This window comes from Rhinolophus hipposideros (assembly GCF_964194185.1).
Source record: "Rhinolophus hipposideros genome assembly, chromosome: 21".
Lineage (NCBI taxonomy): Eukaryota > Metazoa > Chordata > Mammalia > Chiroptera > Rhinolophidae > Rhinolophus > Rhinolophus hipposideros.
Window position 1 is genome coordinate 33,179,629 of NC_138067.1, and position 20,896 is coordinate 33,200,524.

Consider the following 20,896-nt stretch of genomic DNA (forward strand, 5'->3'; position numbering starts at 1 on the left):
TTTGGGCAGTAATGCAGAGACCCGATGCCTATATCTAACTGCCTGCCTGGTTTTCCCCTTCAGAGACGTGATCCCCATAAAATCTCTATGGGAAATTGAGGGACAGAAGGTCTGTGTTTCTGTATCTGCTTCCTGCTGGGCAGGGGTGTAGCGCTGTCCCTACCTATTGGGGGATTCACGGAACTCTTGCCCCATCTGACCTCAGATGAGAGGACAGGGTCTCAAGATCCGAGATCCGCCTGGCTTCTTTGGTTGGGGCTGGCAATCTTGCTGGGGTGTCCTCTGTATCGCCAAGGCCCCGGAATGAGGAAAAATAGATTTTAATTAATAAATCCATTAGCTCTGTAGAGCCTGTGGCCATTCAACCAGTCATTCAGGTGGCATCAGTTGTCCAAGAGCTGGGCCCAGAATGGGTTGGAAAGAGCAATCAACAAGTACACTGGCCTGGGGGATCCGGAATGGCTTTGGGGACGTTGGGAAGTCACAGGCTTTTAAGTAGTTATCTGAGAGACATTCTGTGATGCAGGCTAGGAGCAATCTGTAGTGTAAGATTCAGAAACTGATTAGAAGAGGAATCAAGGCCAGGGGCTAAGGAACTAGGAAACGAAGGAAAAGGAGACTAAATTTCTATAGTGAGGTGGCTCTCCCATATTACCTGGTAGGAGGGCTGCAGGTTGACAAAACTGGGCCACTCTGATGACTAATGAAAGACCTGGTGACCAAGGTGTTGCATTCCCTGTTGTATTTTAGGTTGAGAATAACACAGGAAGTATAAAGGTGAAAGCACTTCCCGGATGGCCTGCGGCAGGCTGGAACCATCAGACAGGTTTCACTTCCTTCCCGGATTACCTTTCCAGGAGGACACGTTTATGAGCTTATGTGGCAGTAGCTATAGGGGTTTGGGCTGAGGTAACAAGGATTTTGTCCCTCAATTTAGTGTGTCCTTAGGGCAGTTTTAAGTGTTGGGTGTTGCTCCTGGTATACGGCTCTTGGCAAATAGTAGGCATGGAACTTGCTAGTGGGTAGATTGAACAGTTCTGAAAATATCAACAGGCAATGGTTTTTATGTTAATGATCTAATATAACTAGATGCTGGTCACAGCAAAACCAGGTATAAGCCAAGATGCTGAGATGCTGGTGGTGGAGAATTCAAATAACTAAAAATCTACTCCAGAAAGTCAGGACCTTTTATGAAGAAAGCTGTTACCCTTTGCTTACACCCATAAAAGAAGACATGAATAAATGGCAAGATTCTGTTAGTAAGTTTAATAACATTTTAATCTAAAGCCCAGTGGGACTGGGGGAGCAGGGCCTGACTATGTCGCTGAAGTTCTTCTGTGGGTAAAGATAGGTAAGATGTACCAAGTAATCTTTGAAAATGAAGAGCAGCAGGCATTTTAACTACAGGGACACCTCGACTTACAATGGGGTTACGTCCCGATAAACCTACTGTAAGTTGAAAATGCATTTAATGCACCTAACCTACTGAGCATCATAGCTCAGCCTAGCCTGCCTTAAGCGCGTTCAGAACACATTAAGTCAGCCTACAGTTGGGCAAAATCATCTAACACAGTGAATACCCCAGAGGATCCATTGTTGGCCCTCGTGATCGTGGGTCATTGCCGCTGCCCAGCATCACGAGAGAACATTGTACCAAATATCACTAGCCTGGGGAAAAAAATCAAAATTCAAAGTACAGTTTCTACTGAATGTGTATGACTTTCGCATCGTCATGAAGTTGAATCTTAAGTCAAACCATTGTAATTGGGGGACCGTCTGTATGTTGGGGACCTATTTGCAGATATGTTTCTAGAATGAGACAATGATTAACAGGAGAGCACAACCTATGAGCACTCCCTCAGAATAAGAATTTATATACATCAAAGGTGAAATCTCATCATAAACCATTTGGGAAAGAAGCTGGTTAGCCAGTGCTGCAGGAAAGAAACTCTAGATCAACTAGAAGGAAAATGCAAGTGAATATGACTTAGAATGGAGAAGGGCTCTACAAGCATAAAAGAAAACTATACGAGAAAAGGAAAAGGAATTGATTTGACGATTTATGCTCTGGGTGTCAATCTACAAAAAACTACAAAAAGCAATTAGCCTGGGAAAGGGTTCCAATTCTTCAAAATATAAGAGCTTACTAGAAAACTGGCCAAGAACAAGGCAGACGACCAGAATTCACAGGCGCCAGGAGGCCCAGAGGACACAGCCCTCCAGCCATTGGAGGTACAGCTCAAAACAAACAGGAGCCTGTTTCTGCGTGTGCAGTTGCCAGGATTTTTGTCTGGTGGTGCTTGTGGTATTTCACTGGTAACCCAGGAGCCCAGCATTGTGGAGGATGAGGTCAAGGGGGCACCTCCGACTGCAGGATGAGTATAGATTGGTTTTACTTTTGGGGAAAATGTTTGCCAATACACCAAAGACCTGTAAAATGCCTCTCCTTTGACCCACTTCTTAGGTTCCACTTCTTAGGAATTTCTCCTTAAATAAACAAGGTGTCCATGAGATTTATATATAAAGGGTCGTTTGAATGTTGTTTGTATGTTTTTTTAAAGTTAGAAACAGCTAACAGTGTAGAAATGTTCAGGTTATGTAACACCTGAGTGAATTGTCACACAATCAAGAAATGGACAATGTGGGAAGACATGCGCCCACTGCCGACTGAGCAGTCACAGGCAGGTCCCAGCTGTGGTTAGAGTGAGTGTGAGCTCACGTGTGAGTGTGCATCGTGGAAAAGAAAAGAGGCGGAAAGAAAATACAGAAATGCTAAACGTTGGCTGTCCCTGGGGAGCGAGATAACAGGATTTTGATTTCCTTGTCTTTCTATATTTTCCAAAAATTTTCCAATGCACTTATGTAATATTTTTAATTAAGAAAAAAAAAATCATGGGCAGCCTGTTAGCTCAGTTGGCTCTTAACAAGGTTGCCGGTTTGATCCCCACATGGGCCACTGCGAGCTGCGCCCTCCTCAACTAGATTGAAACAACTAGTTGACTTGGAGCTGATGGGTCCTGGAAAAACACACTTAACAAAAATAAAAGTTTAAAAAAAAATCACAGGGCCAGCAGATACCATCATATCAAACAAACTGTTGGTAATGGTTATGGGACTCTGCGAATGAGCTCACGTTTAAGTGGGGATGTCTAGATTTGTGGGTATTTCTTCAGGACGAGGGGTACCCGGCTTGGTGCTGAACCTCCTCCGAAGGGCTGCTGAGCCTCCTGCTCTCCACCCGGGCAGGGGCAAGCGGGCTCCCACAGTCAGGACTTGGTGACCGCCACCTTCCTCCCCTCCCGGGTTCTCCAGTGCAATGTGTGGTTTTCACGTTTAGGCCTTGATTCATTTACAGTTAGTCTCATCTGTCTACCTGTAATCAGCACTTCCTTGCCCAGCCAGGGTTTGCGAGGAATTGCCACCGAGCCTGGCAGAGTCTCCTCTCACCAGCCCACCAGCCCTCAGTCTGGACACTTGCAGTTAATGGCTATTGTATAGGAGCACCTGTGACTTTCTCTGGGCCTTTCTCTTATCTCTCTGTCTGCGGTTTTAATCAGGATGTTCTCTGGGTGAATTAAACCAGTCCACTTAAACCAAAGTCAGAACAAAGGAAATGTTTGAGACTTAGGCTTGATAACTGACAAAAGTTCTAATGCATTTGACAACAAAAAATACTTCATTACCCTTTAATTTCCTAAGTATTGTGCACCTACTGTGTGCCAGCTGTAGAGAGAATATGTTAGGTGAGGCCAACTCCATTCCTGTCCTTCCCAGAGCTTGCAGTATAGTGAGGAAGACAGGAATTCAATAAATTATTACACCCAAAACAGGAAACACCAATATGGTTAGGTACCGTGAAGGGGAAAGATGACTCTTCCCCTGAAAAAGACACGTGTGAGTGGAAACCACTTATGGAGAGAGCTCTGCTTGTCTTGTTCAAGGTAAGTTTTGTAGTAGGTGGAATGTCTGCAACCTCTTCTGATGACACTTTGTTGTTCAGACATTCCTCAAATAAGCCAATTGTGTCCTCATCTCACTTCTCAAGTTTCTTTCACCAAATAGCGATACTGTCATATGGAAGGTGGCCCAGGAATTGCTAACACCTCTGTGATTTTAGCCGGCAAGCTGAGCCACCAAAGAAGGAGACGGCCTCCACCGGGCCACAGGTGAAGCGAGCAGACGAATGGAAGGACCCTTGGCGACGGTCTAAGTCTCCCAAGAAGAAACTCGGGTTATCAGTCTCCCCTAGCCGAGCACGAAGGCGTCGCAAAACATCAGCCTCATCAGCCTCTGCCTCCAATTCCTCCAGGTAAGGAGGCCGGTTAGTGCGAGTGGCTGTTCATAAATACCACCGGGGTGATGTGCCCTCGTTGCCTGGGGCTGAGTCGGTAATGAGATGGGCGTTTGAAGTGTAGCCGAGACTTACTGAGTAATTGTGAGTGCTGGAGCGTCAGCAGCAAGACTGCACATGTGGAGATCAGCTAGGATGTGGGCGACCCAGAGAACACCGACCTGGCCAGTGAGCCGAGGTGGGGGTGGTCAGCAAGGGGAGAAAGCGTGCCTGGGTCACCCTGGGAGATGCCCTGAGGAGTGACCAGCAGCTTCACTCTCTATACAGTCCATCTGTTTCTCCTGCAAGTTGGGGGTAACAGCTTTGAAACCTGTGTGTACACTAGCTCTGAACAAACAAGTGAGGAAGTCGTGGATGGTGAGAGCTGGGTATCTCCATTAGAGAAAGGCATTACAGATCAGAAATGGGGCAGCCAGGGCAGTCGGGGTGTTAGGTGGGGCCTGGAGGTACCAATGTGGATTCAGGGTTCACCACACGCACAGATGGACAGATGTAGGAAAACTCTTGCGCGTGTGTGTGGTTAGACACTCCGCTGCACGTAGGCACACATGTCCTGGCTCCGTCCACTGAGGGCCTGGGAGTTCTGTCACAGCAACACAGACACCCAGCATGCAGGTCTCGCTTTCTAAATACCACTGCCGCCAGAGGGGGTGGGACTGCAGCATGTCCACAAAGGTGTCTGAAGGGGGTGTGTGTGAGTGTGTGGGGGGCATGGGGGGGGTGAGTGTGTGGGGTACATCGGGGGGGTGTGTGGCAAGGGGTACGAGTGTGGCCATGTCATCAGTGTTGGCACCTGAGGCCCAGCACCAGTGGGCGGGTGGGGTTAGGAAGGCCCAGCCTCTCCTCTCTTCCCCTCGGCTCTCTAGGTCATCTTCACGGTCCTCGTCCTACTCGGGCTCTGGCTCGTCCCGGTCGCGGTCCCCATCCTCATCCTACAGCTCCTACTCCAGCCGGTCTTCCAGACACAGCTCCTTCTCAGGCAGCCGGTCCAGGTACACCCCAGGGTTGGCGGGCACAGTGAACTGGGGCACCTGGGTGTGGCCCATGTGATGGCAGGTCTCTGCGGACGGTGTTCTTCCAGATACTGTTGTCAGAACAGTCTAACCAAGTCACCTGTGTCATGGTAAATTCTGAAGACAACATGGCAGGGTGCCAACCAGCTAACAAACTGCGGGTGCGCGTTGGGAGGCGGTTCAGAAACAGCACCTACGCTGGCCTGGTGTTTGGGTGTGCTAGAATCCCAAGGCAACACACACACAGAGACCCACACGCACACTCTCCACACACACAAGTCTTTGGGAAGCTTATCACCAGATGTTTTGGGAATAAACGGACCAGTTCATCCTGCAGTTAGCTGTCGCCCCACAGTGGCACCCCTTCCTGGCAGCCAGTCTTACTTTAGGACAGTTGTAGAAAGAATTAGAACAGCATTAGATCGTGGAAGCTATTGAATTGACTATGAAGTTAACATTTTAAGTGGGCTGTGGAACAAACAAAATAGGTGATAGGTGGGACCTGTTTTCCATGAATGTTGAATCTTGTGCAGAGCAATACCCTTGAAAAAAAAAAAAGCAGACCTCTACCTAAGGGAGTCTACAGGGTCAGCTGTGAGCCCTGGGGCCTCACAACCTTCCTGCCAGGAGTTAAGCAGTACCCAGGGCTGCCAGTCATGGGCAGTCATGGCGTGCTGCCTGTAGGAGGTGACGTGGAAGATTGAAAAGACATCGATCAGAGTATCAACAATGGGTGAGACCTCGTATGTGGCTTTATTTAAGAAACAAGGCTGTGAGCTGTGGGGAGATGCCTGAAGCAAAGCTGGGAAATTGGGAAGTTTGGGAAATCACAGTGTTGTGGGGTTACCTACCATGTTTCCTGTGCATGTGCCGTTGACCCTGGAGAGACTGGGAAGAAAGCCCCATGGCATTGTAGTCTCTGAGATCAGGGACAGGCCTGGTGACGCTGTGACAAGGACCAAGATTACAAACAGCCAGAGAGAGACCCGGTGTCAGCCCGGCAGGCTTGCCAGGCCCTTCCTGCTGAGTAAGGCACGGTGGGGGCGTCAGCGGCAAGCAGGAGAGTCAGCAGGAACCCAGCTGCCCTTCCAGGAGGTGGACCCCAAGAGGGATGCTTGGCCTCCTCGTCACCCAGTTCTAAAGAAACTCGACTCAGGACCCAGCCTTGTGTCCCAAACCAGTTTGTTCGCCTCGTAAGCTGCAGACTATTTCCTGTTTGGACATGAACCGCTTAGCCATTGTCACAAAATTAGGTGCACTTTCTTCACCACTTAACCTTCCAGTGGCTTATGTTCATACTGTGCTGACGTGGGCCTGGGACCCGTGGCAGTGTCCGTCCCTCAGCAGACCTCTTCCCCAGCTCCACGCCTTGGCCTGCTCCTGGGCAGACCCACGCAGTCCCTGAGGACATGAGCAGACTGTCCTGTAGCACCCATGTGGGCATTGGCTCTGCAGCCGCCTTTTGAGGGATGGGTGTGGGGCCAAGGTGACCCACACGGGGCTGCAGTGTTGCGTGAGCTTCTTGGAAGGGAACCTGGCATTCCTGTGTCCTGTGGGCCGCCCAGCAAGAGCAGCAAGTGTGAGGACAGGAGGAGAAACGGGCGTTTCTCCTGTGCGGCTCTGTCTTCATTCATCGCAGCTCGTGTGACTGCAGGAGCCTGCACTTAGCTGTTGGTGTTGCCTGGCTGAAAACGTCGGAAATCTCACGTGACAGTTTCTAAGTAGGGAAAAGATGAGCAAACCCATGAGCCTTTTAAAGGGTTGCCTCCTGTGTGACGTCGTGCGAATCCCGGGACAGTGGGGCCAGCAGCCTGGCCAGGGCCTGCCTCCGTGAACTCCTCCACGCCAGGGCCCCCTTCCTGGCGCTTTGTCCACCCTCTTGACACCTGCAGCTTGTGTCCACATTGAGCTCAGCACAATGTCCTTCAGCTGGAACACGCCCCGGGCCAGGTCAGCCTCTACCTCACAGCACTGTCACCTCTACTTGCGGGCCTGTGCTGCCGGCCAAGTCGGGGCCACCCTCACCGCCCCCACCTTGCAGCCACCTGGGTCTCGGGTGCCCTGCTTGGCCTTCCCTGTTGCCCATGCTGCCATGCCCGGTCAGGCTGTGTGTCTCCTTGTTGGGGTTTCGTAGCATGGACAGCAGAGCCTGTGCCGTCCTATCCTGCCCACACGGTTCCCAGGGCCTCAGGAGGACTCACCAGCATGCTTACTATCTGTCCTCTCAGCACTCTCCTCTCTGGCAGTGTATTTTACAGAACAACCCAGAACTGTCTGAAAGCCATTTTACATTTGACGCAAACAGGTGGAAACAAGTGGCCTTCTCTGACTCTGGGGCGGCATCTCCTGTGTGCGCAGCCTCGGACCACGGCACCATGGCACGCCCTCCTCACACCTCTGTTTATTCCGTAGGTCCCGGTCCTTTTCCTCATCCCCGTCCCCATCTCCAACGCCTTCCCCACACAGACCTTCTGTCAGAACCAAGGGGGAGCCAGCTCCGCCTCCCGGGAAAGCAGGGTAAGTGCCCAGCGGTCAGGCCAGGCTGGCAGCCTGTAGCCTTCTCCCTCCTTCTCATGTCTATGGAGAAGCCCCAGGAGAACTGGAGACAGGACCCCTGGAGGTGGGCAGAGCGCAGGGAATCGGGCTCTGGAGGCTGCAGGGCGCAGGCTTGGCCTCACTTCCCAGCGTGCGGACCTCGGGGCCATATGCCACGCCTGTGCTCCAGTACGGAGTGTGGTGATGGCGCTCCTTGGGGTTCAGAGCGAGCACAGCACAGCCCCCTGGTTCCGCTCTTACTGGGCAGGAGATGGGGGGGGTCCCACCTCATTCTGCCCTGGGGCTCTGTCTGCGATGCTTGGAAAGGAGCAGCCTGCAAGGCTCTGCCTCACCTTCACCTTCTTTGCTGTTCCTGGAGTTGGTCACATTGATCCTTCTCAGTAGATGTGACTAATGGGGAAAGTTTGAAACGTCTAGAACTTTTTACACCAACAGCACAGCACTTAACCTGCAGTGTCTCAGCCAGGCACTTCATCCTGCCACCTGAGGGGCAGGGCAGCCTGTGGGCACCCTGCACGCCTGTCCCTGCCACTGTCGCAGGCCCTGCTTTCTGACTTGTTCTTACAGGTTGTTACTCGTTTAGCAGGAAATAGCCCCAAAACCAGTGCGTGGCAGGCACTGAAAAGCTCTTATCCTATAGATTTGTCATCCTGAACAGAGTGAGATAATAAGGCCTCAGAAACATTGAGGGAATCCGGAGCAGCTCACTTTTTTACATGAATGGTATGGAGGTATAATTTACGTCCGGTGCACCACGTCTATCTAAATGGTACCATTCAGTGAGTTTAACGAATGTGAGGCCACATAGTGCAGATGCTGTAACCCCTGCAGCGGCTTCGCAGTCACACAGGATGCACTTTCATTTCTGCATTTCTCATCCACCCCCAGCGCGCTGCTCAGCAGCTTGCTTTCACCCAAGACTCTGTTTCCTGCTGATGTCACTTGTTGACAGGGTCTCTGATAGGTGCGTGCTGTGTGCTCCCTGAGTCGGGAGTCTCAGAGCCACTAAAACAATTGAGTGTTTCCCCACACGGGCAGTGAAGGAAAGCTTTGGTAGCTGTTTTCTTAACTGCAGTGTGGTTTCCACACGTGAGTGTGCCCTCGGGTACCCTCGCGGAGCCACCCCCACATTCGGGGCAGGAGGTCTGGGGGACCACAGCACCAGCTCTCAGCTATTCTCAGGTGGAGCCGTCTTCCTGCTGCCGACTCACCTCCTGCTCATGCTCCTGCCTGTGAGCAGGAAGCAGGGCTGGTGCTCAGTAGCTTTAGAAACATCCTGAGAGCCTGATGTGATGCGGGATCAGCGGCTGCTCTGGCCTCCCCCACTGACACACCCTGAGGTCATTGGCAGGGCCCCCCCACCAGGTCTGACCTCCTTCCATCCCATGGCACAGAGAGAAGGCGGTGAAGAAGCCAGCCCCACCTCCAGCACCACCACAGGCCCCCAAGACCACTGCTCCCGCCCCAGAGTCCGCCAAGCCAGGAGACCCTCGGGAAGCCAGGAGGAGGGAGCGGCAAGCCCGGACCCCCCCCAGGAGGTGAGCACACCACTCTCAGGGACCCTCACTGGGATATCTGTACGTTTGGTTTCAGGGCTGGGGGAAGAGGCACTCCCAGGCAAGGCAGTCGAGGCCAGGGACCCATTCTGTCCCTGACCTGTGGGGCTTTGGCTAGTCATGTTGCCTCATGGAGCCTCAGTTTCCCCATGAGTACAATGGGAGGCGTTTGCCCATCCCCACTGCTCCACCGGAGGAGGGAAGGCACTTCCTCAGCACCCAGAACCTTCCCTGGAAAGAGGCAGTGGTGGAGTGGGGACGCTGAAGAGAAGTTTAGTGTTTTTATTTTGAGAAAATGTTGTACTTAAAAAAAAACGAGCTCCACCCACTTCCAGGTCTTTGGCAAGTTACTGGTTAGACATTTGTATCAGGCCAATGATGAGCCGTGGTTTCGGGGAGAGAATATCTGAGCTGGTTTTGAGGCGAGTGTACCTTCCCTTTGTCGATTCGGCAGAGACGTCAGTGGCGGGACTTTTGGTTGTGTTGCAGGCGGACCATCAGTGGCAGCGGCAGCGGCAGCAGCTACAGCGGCTCTAGTTCCAGATCCAGGTCATTGCTGGCACCTCTCCGGCCCCAGTCCCCTCTGCCCTTGCTCTTGCCTCTCAGTCAGAGTCCAGGAACCGGGGAGAGGTCGCCTCACTTGTGAGCATCCTTCTCCCTCAGGCGGCCTGTGGCGAAGAGCCGGTTAGGAGCAGCATGGCTGGCTGGCTGCACCTGAACGGGGAGGAGCGAACGGACTAACGCTCACATAGCAGGGAGCCTGGCCCAATAGCTCCCAGCACGTGGAGGGGCCCAGACACCCTCTGTCCCCACAAGTGCCCGACAGGCTTGAGGAAGCCAGGGTGCTTCCAGCCCAGCAGGTCTGAGTGAGGCTGGAGTATCGGCCCTCGTGCCTGTTCTCGTCTGGAGGCCTGGGTCCTGCCCCGGTCTGTTATGCCTGAGGCAGGTGGGGACAGCCACTTTTTTAAAAATCTGAGAAAAGAATAAGTAGAAAAGAATTCTGCTATTTCGTTGTTTAGAAAGAAGACAGTATTGAATCAGTCCTTAGATTTCTTGAGTCAAACTTTCTCTTTTATTTCTAGGCAGCAGGTGGTTTATGTACATTTGCCTAAATCTTTCTAAATAGGTTTAAAGACCTAACCTTTAAAAAGTCATTGGGTTCTCTTTCCTTCCCCCTCCCCTGCTCCAGCATCTGCCGACCTGAGCAAACAGTGATTGGTGCTTTCTCAGCATAGGAGAGAGTACTCAGCAGAAACTGACATGGCAGCTTTGGGCATTCGGGTCCTTGTGCAGCGTGAGCTGTGACAACCCAGTACCCATGAGCTTGGCCAGCATTTTCATGCTTTCCTGAGACACGCCATGTGCTAAGGAAGTCTGCGATCTAGTGTCTGATGGCGCTGGGTTGATGCCCTCCCCCTTTGTGGTACATCATTAACCGGACTCTAAATTTTGTCCCCACCTCTTGGGTCACACTTAGTCACATGTCCCTGCCCAGCAAACAATAGGGGGCCTCAACTTAGTGATGCGAGTGTGCCTCACTGTGTGTCACCTGTAATCTCTCCAGAGTCCCCTCTGAAATTTCAAACTGACGGGTACATGTTCCTTAAAAATGGGAATTGGAGAAAGTAGACATAGAAACCCCCCACTGGGGCCTCCAGCCCCTGCCTGTCTTGCCGTCAGGGCATGTGGATACAAACAGGCTTGTGTGTGTCTAGGTCCCTGAGCGTAAGCAGTGTCTCCTCGGTGTCTAGCGCCACGTCAAGCAGCAGCTCGGTGCACAGTGTGGACTCGGACGACATGTACGCAGACCTGGCCAGCCCCGTGTCCTCAGCCAGCTCTCGGTCCCCCACCCCAGCCCAGACCAAGAAGGAGAAAGGTACAGGGGCTCCTTGTATCCTGTGCCTTGTGACTCCACATGAGGGGCAGCTCCTTTGTGTAGAGAGGGTACAAGTAGCCTTGGTTGACACTGCGTGTAGCTAGTCACACAAGGTCGCGGTGGCCTCCGAGTGGCGTCCCTGTGTACCCATCCCCTGGCTGATGACGCACCCCTCCTCCAAGTGGCGCAGGGAAACCACCATGCCAGGTCGGTGAGCATGACCGAGCATTACTCATCTACAGGAAAATCTAAAAAGGAAGATGGCGTTAAAGAGGAAAAGAGGAAAAGGGATTCGTCCACACAACCACCCAAATCCTCGAAACCTTCCACAGGCGGGAAATCCACCCAGCAGCCGTCCACCCCACAGCAGGCTCCCCCTGGGCAGCCCCAGCAGGGTGCCTTTGTGGCCCACAAGGAGATCAAGTTGACACTGCTGAATAAGGTGAGGCCGCAGGCACTTCCGGTGGGAGCTCCAGGAAACTACACACTCGAAGGTCATCTTGAGACTGAGTGAGGGCCAAGTGGCCTTTGAAACTTGGTGGCTGGATATCACCCCTGCTCGTCCTCCTGCCCTGACAGACAGCCCTGTGAGAAATGGAGGGGTGCATGGGCAGGGGGTAGACAGGTTCCCTTAGCGCATGTGGGAGTGGGCGCTTCCCTTGCCCCTGAGAACATGCACCCTTGGCCCTCCTTCCTGTGCCTGGGCTTGCCAGTGCCCACAGGGCAGCACTGGGACAGGGAGCAAAGCAAACTTGGCCTCTGTGAGTTGATGTCCCCAAGGCCCCATGGGACTAAAAGAGCGAGAGGCTGAGACCACTAGGATCCTGTTCTTGGCTTGTAGCCCTCAGGGAGCACAGCGTCTCTGCTGGCACCTTTGCTACAGAGAATGAAGGCCCCAAAACTGTGGGCCCTGCCTGCACTTGGGGCCACGTGGGCAAAGGGGGAGCCCAGAGGAAGGGCCTGTAAGAGCAGAGAGCAGGTCTGGGAGTGAGGATGTCACCACTCTGCTCCCTTCACTGTGTTCCGCCTGGTGGCCAACAGCTCAGGCCATGCGTCCTCACTGTGCTCCCTCCATTATTTCAGGCCGCTGATAAAGGGAGCAGGAAGCGGTATGAGCCCTCAGACAAGGACAGGCAGAGTCCTCCAGCGAAGCGGGCCAACTTGTCCCCAGACCGAGGTGAGCTCTGTCCCTGCAGGGGCTCGACGGGCAGAGGGGCTAAGACACCTGCTCTTTAAAAATATTAAGGACCCCAAGGAACTTCTCATCTCATGGGATTATATCTATCAATATTTACTGTATTAGAAGTTAAAACTATGAACAATTTTTAATACTTATTTTAAAATAACAGTAGTAAGCCACTATATTTAATACAAATAACATTTTTAATGAAAAATAACTGTTGCCGAAAACAAAAGTTAAGAGCGGCGTTGGTTTTTTTCTTTGTCGCGAATCTTTAATATCTGGCTAACAGACAGTGGCTGGGTTCTTATCTCTTGTGATAGCACAAAACACGGCCTCTGGAAAACTCCACCCCAGGCTATGAGAACTTCAGCGCACCAAGCGCAGGCAGGGTCTCGGTGTTACTGTTAAAACAGTCTGACTCAGTGTTACTGTGAAAGCAGTCTTACTGTGGGACCCACAGCGGTCCCAGGTCCCACGCCATGACTTGGGGAGCATCTTCCTGTCTGGCTTTAACAAGTAAAGCAAAACCTGAGTTTCACCAGGTCATCTTTCCTCCCTGAAATAGAAGGCAGAGGGGCCGGCCAAACCCCCAGGCAGCTGGGTGTGCAGGTCCCAGGGCCCGTCAGGAGTGCAGGAATGCTACTTGCCTCCGCCATGAGCCCAGGGCTGGTCTTGCCCCCAAAGCATAGACGCTGCGGTGGTCATGCTGACCCTCATTCATTCTAGAGCCCATCTGCCTCCGCCAAGCACCGACCATCCCCCCTGCCCCCATCCACCTCATTCGGGACCCTGCACTCACTTAGCAGCAGTGCAGCCAGTGCTCCTGATTTCTTGATTTTGCTTTAATTTTTTAAACTACTATGACTTTTGTTCCCCTTTGAAGACCCGTAAGATGAGTTTTTTCAGAGCAAGGAGAGAGGGTTTTGTTTTCTTTGACTGGAGAGTGAAAGCTCAGTGGTCTGTTCCTACGCTGGCTCTGGAAACCTGGAACCCATATTGGAGTTCAGCGTCCAGGGTTTTCCAGGGCCTCACTCAAACGATCAGTGTTCCGCCCTCCTTTCTCATCCGCTCTGCCCTCTGCCTCTTCCTGTAAAAATGAGGAAACTGCTGTTGAGCTGCTGCTACTGGAACGGGGTCACTGGCATCCAGTAAGAGTGCACCCAGTTACGTGTGGGGTTGGGACCCTGTTCTTAACTTGTACCCTGTCACCCAGGTTCTCGGGACCGAAAGTCAGGTGGGAGATTGGGCTCCCCAAAGCCAGAGCGGCAGAGAGGCCAGAATTCCAAGGCTCCTGTAGCCCTGCCAGACCGGTGAGTATCCCGCGTGTGCCCCCGGCTTACTGTGTGGGCTCCTTTGCCTTGGGAAGGATCGGCAGGCCCGGAGGCAGCTGGGTAATATACTGGGCTTACACCTGGAGGCAAGAGGGCGGCCCCACTCATGTCTCTGTCCTGTCAGGACGTCTTAGAATGAAAAATGGCCTGAGGCACTCAGCTCACCCTCTGAAGTGGGGGAGGGGAGGGGACAGATGGGTCGCAGCTCTTTTCCTACCTTCCATGTCAGACACAGGAAGTAGGAGAGTAATTTCCTTTTCCCAGGAAGTTAAGCTCCAAGTTCCTCTGTGTACCTGCATCGTGCAGCTCAGGGTCGAGGGCTGGGTGACGGAAGACATGGGGGGCACAGGACACAGGGAGCTGTACAACTCCCCCCACACACCGGGGGCCCCCACGGTCTCAGGGGTCCTCCTAAGTCAGCAGTGTGGGGTTTCACCTCACCACGGAGGGCAGGTGCACACAAGGACCAAAGCAGAAGGGACAGACACGTTAGCGGAATGCCAGGCTAAGCCCTGGACACTCATCCACCAGGGGAGGGCGGGCTCTGTACACCGGGGAGAGGGTGCCTTCTGCCTGGCAGGGACAGCTGACAGGGTGCAGGCCCCCGCACTGGGCCTCGTGTTCCCGCCTGGCAGGAAGCTTGTGGCAGAGAGAGAGAGGCACTTGGACCCTTCTAACAGCCTCTCCACCCCTGCAGGAAGCGTCAGTTATCACCCCAGTCCAAGAGCTCCAGCAAAGTCACGAGTGTGCCCGGCAAAGCCTCAGATGCCGGCACCGCGACCTCCACCGGCACCAAATCAGGGAAGGCCAGCACGCTGTCTCGGCGCGAGGAGCTCCTGAAACAGCTCAAAGCCGTAGAGGACGCCATCGCTCGCAAGCGGGCTAAGATCCCTGGGAAAGTGTAGTGGGCCCTGCAGGCTCGGGCTCGGCCCCCCCCACCAGAGGCAGAGACTCACGTGTTTTTATAAATAGGATAAGCGCAGCCATTTTGGATTTTGCATTTAATGTCTTACTTTGGCTGTGATTCTTTTTAAAAATTAAAAAAGAAAAAAAAAGTTTCTCAGCTGGAAAAGAAGCCACACATAATGAAGATGACGCTGAACCCCCAGCCTTCTCCCAAGTACCTGATCAGTCCCTTCCCAGAGCAGAGGTCCCACCAGACAGACAGGCAAACAGCAAGCACCAAGCAAGAACGTGACATAGTTTTCTGTAAATTGTAAGTCCCAGATGCCCGCATCAGCTGCCCCATACTTTTTTCCTCCCCGTTTTCTTTTTCTCTGTTAGTCAGATGAGTTCTCGACCTGCTGTGCGTGGTGTCCTCACCACGCGGCTCTTCCTACTGTCGACAGGAACACCATGCTTCTGAGCAGCCTCTTCCCCAGCCCTACCTGTCCCCAGGATCAAAAAATATATATATTCTTGACAAAAGTCTGACTGGGAAATATTTCCTGTCTTTTATTTTAAGCATCAAATTGTTTTAGTTGATTTCAAAAGGAAAAAAAAATACAGAAAAGACCAAAAAAAAAAAAAAAAAAAAGAAGGAAAAGGCCAACGGTATTGTTGGGCGTCTGTCTAATGTGGAGGGTCTTTTTTTGAGGGGTCTCCTAAAATAAAATATTTTGATAAGCAGCTGTCTTACCCTGATGGTGATGTTTGCATGTGCCTGGGGCACCCCATCCCCTGCCCTCCGCATGACACAGGAGCCAGCCACCTCACAACACCCACTGGGCCTGCCTGGCATTTAGTGGCCCCTGGCTGAAGGAGGCTGAGGACGTGGAGTCCTCCAGAGACCCCTGTGTGACACCCTGAGAGCTGCCAGCCAGGAACAGCAACTGCTCACTCACCGGCCAGTCCAGGCACCAGGCCCCAGGGAACACTGCACCTTGGTCTCCATGTGGAACTGGCCCTGGCTGGGCTTCGTGAACAAAAACCGGTGGCCGCCTTTCCCAGCAGTGGGCCCTGGGCCAGAGAGATCAGAAAGGACACTCCTCAGGCCAGACCAACACCCAGCCACAAAGCCAGTTCCCCACTCAGCCTCAAATGTGCCATCCGATGCCACACAGCTGTGCACATAGCTAAGCTTAAGTCCTGGGCCCAGGACCACTCTGTCCACTGCAGAGAAGAAATGTCAGCAGTTCTGAGAGCTCTGGCCTTGCTGTGCCCACCACAACTCAGCCCCAGGGGGACCAGGACCACTGGGGGGAGACGCCAGTGCTTGTTCCAGGTCTTTCTTCGTGGGACTAAACAGTGTTGCCATTGGCCTTAGGGTGCCCTGCCATCCTCGAGTTACCATCAAGCAAGTGCTATAAGGACGGACAAAATGCTCCCGCAGAGCACACACTGCTGCCCCCAGTTCCAGCTCTGCAGGAGGGCCCTGTGGGGCCAGCGTCAGGAGGCAGCAGCCTGGGGTTCTCACCTGGTTGCATGACTTGCTGAGCTGCAACCAGCTGACAGGGCGCATTCCACGGTGCTCTGCCCCTCCGCTACGTGCTGATTAAACAACACACGCGCTGGGAGGGAGCAAGTGCTGTGTACCGGCCAAAACAGTATACTGTTTTCCATTTCACATCCCTCCCTCCCTCTTACATCACGGCAGCCTGTCACGTGTCTGCAATTTTTAAAGACTTATCTGGTTTGCTATCAGGTCAAAGCCAGGTGCAAAGGAAACTCCCATTCTTTGAATGGGTGGCTTTTAAGGACATGGAGCCAGAATCCAGGACACCTTGAGAGCCAACCTGTCCCTGTCACTCTGCCCCTGAGCCATTGGGCCCTGCAATCCAGCCAGGCAGTGAGTGCCCCTCTAAAGCCAGGAGCCCACAGGTGAGCCCACCACACAGATTTCTGCACTCAGCCCTCCTTGCCCAATTGACCAGCTTCTTCCCATCCCCAAAGGCTGACCTGACCCTGATCTCTAACGCTTGGGCTGGAGCCACAGACCTGGGTTCCCCCGCCCCAAGCTGGGTTTAAACTAGCAGCTTTCCATTAGCTGTCTGGAGTCATGGCTCACCTGCTACATGGAGGCAAGTGCCTGTCCTGGGAGGGGTGAGGTACACCCCTAGCCAACTCTCCCCAAGTCTAGTGGAAAGAACATTCTAGGCCAGGCATCTGAGAAAAGGGAGGCCTCTGTTGTGTGATGAATCCTTGGGTATTTTTGCCCTCCAGGAAATGGGAGGGCTGAGATACTGACAGATGGTTAACATGCAAATGATGGAAACAATTACAAGTTTCCCAAGTTCCATCCCTGCCCACCAGGCTGCTCCCTGGGTCCTCCAGGCCACCGTGGGATCCCGTGCCTTCCAGTCCTCAGCCCTCCACAGCTGGAACGGCCTTACCACACTGCAGATGCTGAAGACCCTACCCCCCAACCCCCACCCTGCTCCTGCTTGCCGTTCCTCCCACCCCAAGGCCTTTGCACATGCTCTTTCCTGTTCCTGGCACTCTGACCTGGCTGACTCCTCCCACTTCCTCTCATAGCTCAGGCAAGCCCTCCCCTCCCCATCCCCTCAGTCCCTTCATTGTCTGCTGCCACGGTGCTGTCCTCAAGCTGTCACCTTGTCTTTCCTCAAGTGTAACCCTGGAGGTACTTAGCTGGCAGCTCCCAACACTAGCTCTTCTCTTCTTGAGGGAAGGGGCCAAGGCCTTGATTTCCATCTCCCAGCCCTGTGGTCAGGCCTCTGCTGTTTCCCTCAAAGCCGGGACCTCTACCTGCCCCTACGCCAACCCCCATTTGGCTCCTCGCCCCCATTCTCTTCCAACCACCCAGCACCACAGCAGCTCCAGGAACTTGGGCTGAGGACACAAGGCCCTGGTCTTGGCCCTGGTGGACAAGGAAGCACCCCCACCCTGGACAGGCCCCCACTCACAAGCTGAAGTTCTATGTACACCAGAAAACTGGGCTGTGTGAGAGACTGACCGTGCGCAGGGTTGCCTGGGCCGAGTGGTCAGGAAGGGCGTGCCCTTGGGAGAAGGGGGAGATGGTATTGTCACCCCCATTTCACAGATGAGGGGACTGAGCTCTGCTGCTGGGCCTTCCTCCGGATGGGGGAAAACAAACCTGAAGCCCAAAGAACCTGGAGCAAATCCCTCTGCAGGCCAGTTACCAAACCAGGCCCACTGAGGCTGTTTCTCTCCAGCCAGGGCTGGAGGGGCTCTGAGCCCCAGGCTGGGCCACTACAGAGGCACCTGGCGTGTCTGTCCCTGTGTCCCCTGTGTTTCTGCCTTCCTGCCGTGGCCTCTGCCTTTCTCTCCCCTGCCTTCCCTCTGCCAGTCTCTGGCTCTACATTTGTCACCGTGTCTGTGACTCGGCACCTGTCTCCTCTGTTCATCCCCTCCTCCTGCATCCTGGCCCTTCCACATCCTTCTCTATGCACCTCCATCCTCTTCATCCTGATTCTCTGGGACTTGGGGGTGTGGTCGGCAGGGGCGTGGTCTGGAGAGGGCGGGCCCCAGCGGGGCGTGCTTTGAGGAGCAGGGTCTTCCCAGCCACCGCCTCCAGGACGCTCTCTGGCTGTCCCCTGGCGGCCACCTTTCCAGTCTTGCCCAACCCGAGACTTAGGCACTTGCCTCATGCGCCCAGGAATGAGGTGCTGCCCAGTCCCGCCCTGCGTCTGTCCTTCCTGCCTCCACGCGAGGAGGGACCCCTGACCCCCAGTTCCCGTGCGGGTCCCGTCGGTCAGTTTCCAGGGGACTGGCTGTTACGACCTCGTGGAACAGCTCTGGGAGCACCCGGGGCATACTATGCGGATAGGTGAGGGCCAAGCCGGGATCCCCAATTTCCTGCAGCCACCAAGCGGCCGGCTGTTCAGAACACACAGTAACACAGAAGATGCAGACACTCACCGCGAGGGGTTAATGTTGGCCGGGGCCCACGGCTGGGGCCCAGAGCTGGCCCTGAGCATTCCGCGCGGTGGGGACACCACGGGAGCCACTGCGCAAGCAACAGTTTTACAGCCTTTTCGTTACCTAAACGAACACCTGTGTGAGTGTAACTGGGCTTTTCAGCAAAAGGAAGCGATGTAGCTGACCCAGCACCCCACCGTCTCCCTGCCCTGCCAGCATGGACCGCCAGCCACATGGCCCCGTGTGTGAGGCACTGTGACCCCATTTTCCCCACGAGAAGATCCAGACTCATCTCTCTACCCTTCGTTCTGCTATAGTTATGGCGCATCTAGGTGCTAGGGAAGGTCGTGCTGGGGACACGGTCCCCGCCCTCCAGGGACTCACTACGAGAATTTTTCTGAGATCCCCAAATGCCCCAGCAGGGAGGCAGGTCTCGGCTCAGCCTAAGGAGGGTCTTTCTCTCCACTTGACCTTTCCCACAGTACAAACATCTACAAACACCTGTCCTGGGCTGTACTGGCTCAGTTGTGTGCCCCCCAAAAAGACATGTTGAAGTCTTAGCTCTGGTACCTGCGAGGAAGGTGGCCTCATCTGAGAAAAGGGTCTTTGCAGACGTGATTAAGGTTAAGGCTCTTGAAATGAGGGTGAGTGTCCTTGTAAGACACAGAGGAGGGGCCGTGTGGACACGGAGGCAGAGGTTGGAGTGCTGTGTCCACAAGCCCAGGATGCCAAGATCAGCAGCTGGAAGAGGCAGGAAGCGTCCTCGCTGAGACCCCAAAGGGAACCAACCTGCCGACACTTTGATGTTTCACTTCTGGCCTCCAGAACTGAGAGAGTAATTTTCTGTTATTTTAAGCCCCCACCCCCAGTTTGTGGAACTTCATTATGGCAGCCCTAGAAATCTACGGCAGAGGGTGAGCTCCCCATTGCAGGAGGCATGCAAGTAGAAGGTAGATGGGTAGGGGCATCGTAGGAACTCTGCATGCATCCATCCATCATTCAGACTAAGTGGAGAAAACAGTCACAGACACAGCACTTGTCCCCGGAGTGTTTCCATCCAGCCAACGCAGGATGGGATCTCCTTCAGTCCTCACCTGCTTCCCGGGAGGGCTGCATAGCCCTGCTTACAGGGGCAAATACTAAGGCCCACAGAAGACAATTCCTTGCCCAGAGACACACTCTGAGAGCCCAGTCATCCCACTGCCTTCTCCAGCCGCTCCCTTCTCAGGGGATCTTCATGTCAATCAGGTGTGTGGCTCCAAATCTAGAGACTGGCGCCATAATGGTGTACATTCTGGCACCTGCCAGCAGGGGAAGAAAGACTGAAAGGCAGGTTGACACCCTCCCTCCATCCCCTAGACCCTCCTTAACTAGACCTTTTAGACTGATTTGAGAGGACCAGGGAAGACACGGCCCTTGGCCTTGGAGGGTGGCCAGGGCCCCAGGACACCCCCGGGTGGTGTCCAAACCTCATTCAAAACTTTGCAAGACCTGGCTCCAAACTCTCTTCAGGGTAACAAAGCCACCTCCAGCACCTGCCTTCCTAGCCAGCAACCCCAAGCAACACTGGGTGGGTGGGGCGCAGGTGGGCTCCTGGGGCCTCTTTAAACAAAGCTTCCAAGGGTGCACTTCACTTAGAAGTTTCCAAGGCATTCTAGCCCCTCCATCTCAGGCTTCTCAGCGGGAACTTTGGTTGAGTAAAACCACAGAAGACCACGTGGAAACCTGAAGCGGCTCACTGGCCCCAGCCCCCCTTCTGTCTCCTGCAACCTCTCCCACCTGGACAGGAGGAGGCAGACGCCGAACTTCACCTGATCTTGATCATCTTAGATAAAAAATGGAACCAACCTCATGTGCATTGGCAGGGATAGGAGGCCTGTGCCACAGCGTGGGGTGAGCAAGCCCCACCCAGGTACCCGGGTCACCAGGTCCACATATCAAAAACACACAAGTGGCATCAAAGATGCAAGTGGCAACAGAATACTCAATCAGGAACCCTTTTATAGCACGTTGCGAGAATGTCACACAGGCAGGGTGTGTTTATGGTTCCGTCCACAGGTGCTGAGCCTGGAGTCGGGTCCCTCTGGGTGAGGGAGTTGGGTAACAGGACAAGGTGACAATTCGATGGGGGCGAGAGGGAGGCTGGAGCATGGGGTGGCCCTGGCCCGCCCTGGGCTGGGGAGGAGGGGAC

At 53.8% G+C, this 20,896-nt stretch overlaps 1 protein-coding gene across 1 annotated transcript in view; it reads left to right on the top strand.

Moving 5' to 3' along the window:
- The window catches only part of ZC3H18 (zinc finger CCCH-type containing 18), a 60,483-nt gene extending 44,989 nt beyond the window's left edge, over positions 1-15,494 (top strand). The window contains exons 9-18 of the mRNA XM_081032176.1: positions 4,118-4,309; positions 5,218-5,343; positions 7,777-7,881; positions 9,315-9,458; positions 9,966-10,025; positions 11,192-11,352; positions 11,595-11,794; positions 12,436-12,529; positions 13,749-13,845; positions 14,564-15,494. Of these exons, the coding sequence (XP_080888302.1) occupies positions 4,118-4,309; positions 5,218-5,343; positions 7,777-7,881; positions 9,315-9,458; positions 9,966-10,025; positions 11,192-11,352; positions 11,595-11,794; positions 12,436-12,529; positions 13,749-13,845; positions 14,564-14,771 (1,387 nt within the window). The 3' untranslated portion in view covers positions 14,772-15,494. The remainder of the gene's footprint in view (positions 1-4,117; positions 4,310-5,217; positions 5,344-7,776; positions 7,882-9,314; positions 9,459-9,965; positions 10,026-11,191; positions 11,353-11,594; positions 11,795-12,435; positions 12,530-13,748; positions 13,846-14,563) is intronic.
- Positions 15,495-20,896: the final 5,402 nt, after the last annotated feature.